The following is an 8,665-nucleotide window of genomic DNA, read 5'->3' as shown; positions in this document are numbered from 1 at the left end:
AGCTGTAAGCTGGACAAATGAGCATTTAAGCAATATTAACCTGGTTCAAAGACTGAGGTCTAGCTACCTTATACGTACGAAAGCACCACATTTCCAACCACTTAAATGAAACTGCGCTAATTATGTTGAGTTTATCATCCATATAGTGCTGTGGTCCATTACTCCTTATTAACGGTTTATTGGTCACACAGGTAGCTTTGCTGTAATCTTCTATAGACTTTATTATCAATTCCTTTTTACTGTTGCTTACAGTGAGAGTATAGCCTACAGTAGCTACAGCTTAATTTAACTGGCATGATAGCATGCTAGCTATTTTTAGTTCAATCATATCCATTAATTCCTTACATTTTGTGGGTTTACTGGCTTCAGTAATGAAACAATAATATAACAATAATTCTGTTTTTTAATAAATGCTAACAATTCTAAGCGACCAATGTGTTGATAGACAAAATTGGTGGGAATTGCTGACTGAGGAGAAAGCAGGCCAGACAAGTAAGCCAATGGGTTTACTTGCCTGGCCGGGTCTACCTATAGCCTATACAGTCTGGCTCATATCGAGCATCATGTCAGGTGCTACAGTATGTCCAAATCTGGACCAGTTCTGGCACACACAGAATGAAAAGTCCTGACAACAGCATAGCCTACTGTCTGTGGTAAACTATTTTGTTCAAGTTAGCTTAGCTTTCATTGATAACACCAGCTGTAGCATAGAAACCTCCCCCGAGTGTCTTAAACACATCATGCAGCCCTGGTCTCATGAGTAAACCATGACAGCGTGAGTCACTCAAATGTTATGCAGGAAGTGAATTCCTGTGGTGTAATTCAAGTTAGAGGAAGGATGCTGTAAAGCTATTTCCACCTGATCAGTCCACCACCAAAAACACAGAGTGATCATGGGATCAGATGAAGGCTGATGCACTCACATGATGAAAGAGACCACGTGGGCTCTAAACAAATCACCTCAGTTGTTCCGGCCGCCTGTGATACCAGGCATAATTAATAACCATAGAATTACGTATTAAAGTCATCAGGGTATAAGCCTGCTCCTATACTCTGTGTGCAATGTCCAGAATAACAATGGCAGTATTTCTAGACAGATTGCTGCTGTTGTTCTACTGTCTGAGTTTCATCACCGTATCTGTTATGGTGAATTTTGAGAGATTGATAGGCTACTCTGTGTCAGTAAATAGCAGTAGGGAGGCATTTTCCAATTTAATTTGTTTGCTTTTTTTTGACTTTCTTATTTTGTTGCAAACATAATCAATCATATTTGCAGTAGCTAGCCTATTTTTTCTGTCCTGGTTGATTTAGCAAAACCTACCTAGGCCTACCTAGTTAGTGGTCACAGCAGGGGCAAAAAAAAAAAATAGGGGACATATTCTGCTCATTTCTGCTTCTTGACATGGTACTTTGATGTCTAAAAGTAATGTTAGTAACATGCTTTGGTCAGAAAAACAAAAAGATTGAGCACAGCTGACTTCTCTACACACCAGTTTCACAGCCCTGCTCTAAACGGTCGGTTTAGAATCTTCGCTCTGCTGAGGTAACCATGGGAGCGAGGGCTGGAATATTCAAATCACCCGGCTTGTGATGTAATAAACTGGGTGAAATTAAAACGGTTAAGAGACACATTTTGTGTCTATGTTGACGTAGTTGTCAAAACTTATGTGTGAGGAGGCACTCCGGATACGCAAATACACATACTAAAGCAATGGAAAAGTGAGTTTTGCATATGTCCCCTTTTAAAAAAAAGTACTTCTGTGAGCACCTTTTCTGTGATCTGATGTTGTGCTGTCCATTAACCGAAAGGTCGGTGGTTCGATTCCCCAGTCCGCATGTCGAAGTGTCCTTGGGCAAGACACTGAACCCACGGGTTACGGATGTATGAATGTGTGTGAATGATTAGTTCCCAAGCCTGTCTGCGAACAGTGCTGTATGAATGTGTGTGAAAGGGTGAATGCGACCATTACATCGTAAAGCGCTTTGAGTGGTCCAAGTGACTAGAAAAGCCCTATATAAGTGCAAGTCCATTACCATTTACTTAGTGTGGCGTAATAGCAGGATGATTACCTGGCTGAGAAGTTGTAAGGGGCTGCAACCTGTCACCTGCAGCTCATCATCTAATAGTTCATTATGGCAGCGCTATCTTGTTCCTATAGTTGCTGATCAATACCCGTGGTGCATTTGTGTCCATCTGTAAAAGGAGTTCTTTAGTGCTGCATACTGAACCACTGCTGCCCATCTCTGTGTCACGGCCATGACATGACTCTGTGACCACCAACAGCAGCAGCAGCAGTATTGTGTTCTTACAAAAATGTACTAAGGACCGAGTCTTCTTAGTAAGTAAGTGATTAGAATAGACTAGATTGCCATGTAACCACGTGAATTACATCATATACTGTAAGTATATTAAAAAATGTGATATGAGATATATGAAATATGAAAACAATATGATATATTCTTGGCTGTTCAAGGTGTGTGTTTCTATTTGAAAATGAACTGATTAGTGCATCAAATTACACTACCATAATGTTGGTTTTAACTCAATGTTAAACACTATCATAGGAGGCAGTAATAAAAACTAAAGATAGATAAGTATATTATGAACATAATCAGCAAATTCAAACAAACTTTACAAGTTAGTGTTGTTATAAAGAAAATTCATCATCAACCATTTATCCGTGATCGCGTCATTGGGGCAGCAGATCCACAAGTGAGCCCCAGACTTCCCTATCTCTGGCTGCTACAAAGAAAATGACGAATCAAATAAAAAAAATCTGGCAATGATATGAATAAAAGTAGATCTACAAAGTTTAACCATGATTTGATGGTGGAGCTTCTGTTGTATTTTCATTTCCACAGGTATTCCTTTGGACTGAGAAAGCAGCACAATATACTTGTGAGTCAACAAAGCACCACGAAGACAAACACAATGAGAAGCAGTGGAGGCTGCTCAACACATCTGTTACATGGCTGTGACACAAACTTAGTGTTTTTATCCCAGTTGAATGTGCAATTCTGTGTTTACCTTGACATGACCTCGCTTTTTGTTTAGTATGTGGCGAATGGTGCTTTGTGTGTCATGGTATGAAGACCTACAGTAGAACACATATCATTCAGCTTTACATTTGTTCTCAGCTTCAGGCAGATGCATCCACTCTTAGATTTATCGCCTGACTGAAAGCATCAGAAGACAACTTTTCTTCCTCCCTCCCGGATATAGCAGCTGCACAGGAGGTTTAAGGCTCCCAGCTGGAATCAGCCGGCGTCTCGCCCACTAATTTCCCATCTTCCCGAGGCACTGATCTTTACATGGTGAGATGCTTTTCATTTAACTGCAGCCTTTGAATTCCGATTTTCTCATGGTTCCCTTGTCAGACTCATTTCACACAATGCAAGGTAAGTTTATATTACATAGGACACTGATTTATTCAAAGTAATTAACAGAAAAATAGAGATAAAAGAGCAGTTTATGAGGAAATGCAACATTTAAGAAATTTAAAAAGGACTCAAAGCAACAGTTGGATTCCTTCTTTTTAAAATGTATTGAACCAATACAGTTAAAAAGTAACAGTATGGATCCATAATATGCAATACATTTATGTATATTTATTACATGGAGAAAATGACCTTGGAGTAGCTTTTAGTCATATTGAAATTGACAAATTATTTTAGTGCCAAAAACACAGAATTAGTGTTTAAGAATTTTTTGTTTAGTTAATGGACTAAATAATTTTCTCCACCAAATAAATAAGCAGTTTGTCTTTGTTTCAGCTGGCTCCTTACATCTTCTTTTTCTTTTTTGGTATTTATTGTATTACTTAAGACCAAGCAACATAATATTTGCATGGCAGATACTAAGCATCACTGTGTTAATGTGTGATAATGTGTTTGGAAAAAGTGGTGAAGAGAAAAGATATATTTTTCACAAAGCATCAGTGAAAGGCCACAGACGCTCTCACTTATGTGAGGAGTGCAATTTTTATTACACTCCTTGTTTTATTATTATGAACAAGTAAAATCAGATGGTGTTGGGAGCACAAAGCCACAAGCAAAGCCATGTAATGTGCCTCAGTTTTATTCAGTATATTTACAATAAAGTTTAAAGTTGTTTTTTTTATGTTGTTGCTGCTGCTGCACCTGTGACTGGGTTCAAAAGTCTGGGCCTGTCCTGTAATCACAAAATATTGAAAAAGAAGTATTCATCCATTAAGATGATTTATCAGTCGTTATAAGAATCAAAAACCATCTTCCAATGTAGTTTTACATCAGCACTTTCAGGCTGGAGCTCTACTAACAACAGGTCAGTGAGCAGATAGATCAGATGAGAGAGTCATATACCAAGACTTTCAGCAATTCATAGGTTTAAAAGATCTGAAAAGAGCTCTTAACTTGCCTGTTTCATGTGGTTAGTTGTATCAGAAGGTCACATCTCTGTAGCGTCCTGCAGGGCCAGAACTCTAATGGATACTGGAGCTTTACTGACTCCACAACAAGGGTGGAATAGGCTGCCCATTGATCCAGAAGCGGAGGAGAACATCTTCCTAAAGGAGGAAAACTTCCTTCTGATGAGGCCAGATATTCTCTTTAGACACTGGCATTGGTCTCTCCCAACATGTTCTGTGGAAAACAAAGACAGAAAATTCACATTAATTGCTTCTATTTACTTACAGTATATAACTGCCTCACTGAATGAACACTGCAATGAATAAAGTGATTTAGTATAGAAATCCTGATAGAACCTTTCAGATTCACAATGTATACACTATATATAGCTCTGGAAAAAAAATAAGAGATCATTTTCACAAATATTTCTTAAAATCATCTCTACATGTATGACGGTCATTCTTTTCTTTTCTTTTTTAAATACCAACACAAACACAACTCATTCTACTTAAAGCAGAAGTAAGCGATCCGGTCGTTTTCGCTAATGCTGCGTTCCAGGCAGGCTTTTGAAACCGTAAATTACAGCTTCAAGTCACGACTTACGACTTTGTAGCGTTCCAGGCAACCCACTCGTGTTTTTCCGACCTGTTTTACCTGTGAAAGTCACTATAACGGCCGCTCGTAACTTCTGAACCGTGAACTCTTACCAGATCGAACTGGTGCGACTTCACAGGTCGGAAAAACACGAGTTACGGGCTGCCTTGAACGCACCATAACCGCCCTCGTCCCTATGTCACCACATTCAGGCGCATCCCTTGGCTGCACCAGACTGGCTCTGGCTGCACACACAGCCCTTCATGCCGTTCTCTCTCCTCATTGGATAAAACTTGTAGGATACGAGAAAAGTTTTCTCCTCGGCTCAGAGCAGAGCAGAGGGACTGACAGACCCGTGTTTCGGTCCAAACACTCTATGTAAGTGATTGCTGTCGGAAGATATAACTATTTAAGACTTATATTAACACAAAAATATTGCTTACTTCTGCTTTAATGAGACACTGATGAGGTCATCACCTGAACCACATCTGGTTTTATAGGAAGATTATAAAAAACATTGCTGGGATTAAACATTGACATTATCCCACAAAAACTGATTTATAAACTCTTCCTGAGTTAAAATATTCTTGCTGTGTTGTTTAGGAATAAATATGAACATGTTTTCTTTGCATTATTATTATTATTATTATTATTATTCAAGATCTGAAAAGACTTGATATTTTTGATTATTTAGACTAGTTTAGTCATTTTCAGCCAATAAAAGCTCTAAATGACAATATTTTTATTTCAATTTTGGGAGAAATGTTGTCGGTAGTTGATACCTATACTGTACCCATAGTAAAACCAGAGAAACTGATCATTTTGGGAGTGGTCTCTTAATTTTCTCCAGAGCTGTATATAGTTTTTTTTTTTTTAATTTTTAAAGAGGTTTTCCATGGTAATTCTTTGTTACTTACCATCGATGTCACTGTCAGTCAAGTCACTGCTTAGAGCAATGACAAGCGTGATCTTGTGGGTCTCCCTGCAGCACAGTCGTTTGCATTTCTTGAAGAAACCACAGATCATTTTTCTGGCAGCACGTCTACAAAGTGGTGACGGTGATGACGTGGGCATTCCTGGCAGTGTCTTCAAAACATTGACAACAGCCACCTCAAAGCCGGGATGCGCCGTCACCGCTGCCCAGTAGATCATATGTGCAGAACAACAGGTCGGCTGGAGGTCGTCAAAGAGAGCTTGGCTGATGTCATCACTGATTTTATCAAACAGGATCCCGTCGAAATAGGAAGCTTCAATACCCTTACAAAGTTTTTTAATCGAATTATGATATATTTTGATTTTCAAAACCCCTGCCACAGTAAGCATACAAAGTCTTAGCCAAATCTTCACAGCTCGCCTTAAAACAATGTACGGCTCCTCGTGGTGTGGTGGGTCACTGCCGTCACTCAATATTTCATATGTCTCATAAGAAAGTATCCTAGATGGCCCTTCAAAACGGTCTCCCATGGCATTTCGTACACGAAAATAATCATAGTTCAACAACAAGTCGTCCTGAGCAGAGGACAGAGACGCATGAGTAGACATCTGTGATTCTAGTGCCGACCACAGGAGAACCTGCAGAACACAACGAGCAACAAGCTCTTCTGTCCTCATGTAAAGGGTCTGAGCAATGAAGTGTGGGTCAGTGTCCATCCCTCTCCTCAGCTGCCCACTGGTCACAGTGTCACAAGTGTGTGCTCCGTCTGGCACTTTGGGACTCTGGACGTTTTGTCCACTCATTACCACATGAAAGACTCTGTCTGTGAATTCTCGTAATCGAACTCTGTCAATATCCTCCAGCTCTACTTCTTCACAGCCATATGTACGTGCTGCCCTCTGCTGATCCTCCAAAAACGCCGCTACCAGTTCCTCAGTTATCTCCTTGATCGTGTCTAAGTCCGTCAGGTTATGCAAACGGTCCATTACATTAAGAACTGAAAAGCATGTTGGGCTGGGTTCCTGGCTGTCAGGCGTGGTGGCTGCTGCGGCATCCTGTCCACTACAGTCAGGCACGGAAGGCTCATGTTCACATGATTCATCATCTTCCACAGTCAAAACATGTGTGTTTATCCCAACCCTAATACAGACATCTCTGTGGTTGCTTAAGCTAATTTCATTAAGTGTCCTTTGAGCTCTACCTTTTAGGGCCATCACCCTGTGAATCATACAAGGCCCCAAAAGTTTCACTAATTCTTGGTTGGATTGTTCACAGAGAACGGGCGGCTCGGCCTCCATGCTGAGCTCACGTAGTTCAGTCAGGCTCAGCTGATCTTCAGGCTGTGGCGGAGCGTTGATGGCTGTCATAAGTATGATGGCCATTTGGAAAGCCATATCTTTAAGGTCTCTGATGGAAGTCACACAGCCGCTGACAAAAAACACCGGCACTCTGGACTCCACGATGGGAGCCTGAGTGGTCAAAGTCAGGACTGAGTTGACCGACCTTGATATGTGTCTCACAAGTAACTCTGAGAACAACTCGGTAGACACTAAATTCTGCACATTAGTCTTCATGCACTTAGTCAGCGCCCATCCAACAGAACCGTCCAGGTATGTGTGGATTTGGTCCTCGGTTATTCTGATGTCAGTTGAAAAAGAGTCGTTGTTTTCTCTCTTGTATCTGTAGACTTGTGGTAAAACACCGTCCAAGATGGCCTCTGCAAAAGTCTGGATGATGTCCATGCAAGAGAAAGCCAGTCCACTCAACGTAGCAAAGGTCAAATGCTGGTCTCTCAGTGAGTCCCAATGCCTGTAAGAAATCAAAGGACATGAATGGGTCAGTGACAAATTTTTTTTTTTTAATGAGTAAAAATAAATGAATAAATAAACGTTTTAAAAGCATCAGATTTGTTAAAATGTAGATTTTGTATTCAGAATGGTTTTATATCATTTGCATAATTTTTTTTAACAAAAGTCAGACTGAATGGCCTGACAATGTCAAATGGTGAAACCACAAACGATATATATTTGATCATTTGATCCACCTACAGTGGATTTAAGTGAACACCAGAACCACCAACATTCCATTTTTTGCTGTGTTTCTACACTTCAATTTTAATGAATTGTTGCAACACTGAGAAGGATTTATCCTAAAACATCAGTTTTTTATCTGAATAATCAGTCATTGACCCAAATACTAATAGGTGAAAAATAAGCAGCCACTGCACACTGTTAGGATTCACTCTACTGTGATTTATTTGTGGCAAACAACGCGTTTCGTTGTGTAGCGTCGTCAGGTCATTTTTATAACCACATGAATGTGTATTGATGTAGTCTTTTTGGAAAACTTGTATTATATATTAAGAGGTTGTACTCACTGTCTTGGTATTTGCATCAGAAATTGACTGATGGTAAGTAAGACATCCTCTTGATCAGCATGTGGCAGGTCAACATGTAAAGTTGTCTGCATCGGTGCAGCAGAACAGCCTGGTTGATCCTGGGCTTGTTGTTCTGTCATGGTGAGAGTTTGAATTCAATCTGAAAGACAAAAATCAAAACAAGGTAGGCTATTACATTTTTTTCATATAACCATTTCTCTCAAGATAAAAAATATTGTAAGTGATGGACACAACTTAGATGTCCATGATGATGTGTCCAAACAGCTACACAGATGGACATGAGTATTCCTTTGGTGTCACTATAGGAGTTCTGTTTCGAGCTCCTTAGAAAAACATTGTTAATATAAATGTAA

General features: G+C 39.8%; 1 protein-coding gene across 1 annotated transcript; it reads right to left on the bottom strand.

Moving 5' to 3' along the window:
- Window positions 1-4,400: 4,400 nt before the first annotated feature.
- LOC146961721 (uncharacterized) lies at window positions 4,401-8,447 on the bottom strand. The gene is made up of 3 exons (XM_085770743.1): window positions 8,292-8,447; window positions 5,898-7,723; window positions 4,401-4,620 (listed from the first exon to the last, which is right to left on the bottom strand). Exons 1-3 carry the CDS (start codon window positions 8,429-8,431, stop codon window positions 4,427-4,429), a joined length of 2,160 nt encoding a protein of 719 aa, XP_085626869.1. The 5' UTR covers window positions 8,432-8,447; the 3' UTR covers window positions 4,401-4,426.
- Between the last annotated feature and the right edge of the window lie 218 nt (window positions 8,448-8,665).

The sequence above is a fragment of the Trachurus japonicus genome, chromosome 24 (genome assembly GCF_045865225.1).
Source record: "Trachurus japonicus isolate A0001 chromosome 24, Traja_1.0".
Lineage (NCBI taxonomy): Eukaryota > Metazoa > Chordata > Actinopteri > Carangiformes > Carangidae > Trachurus > Trachurus japonicus.
This window is presented reverse-complemented; position numbering and strand designations above follow the sequence as displayed.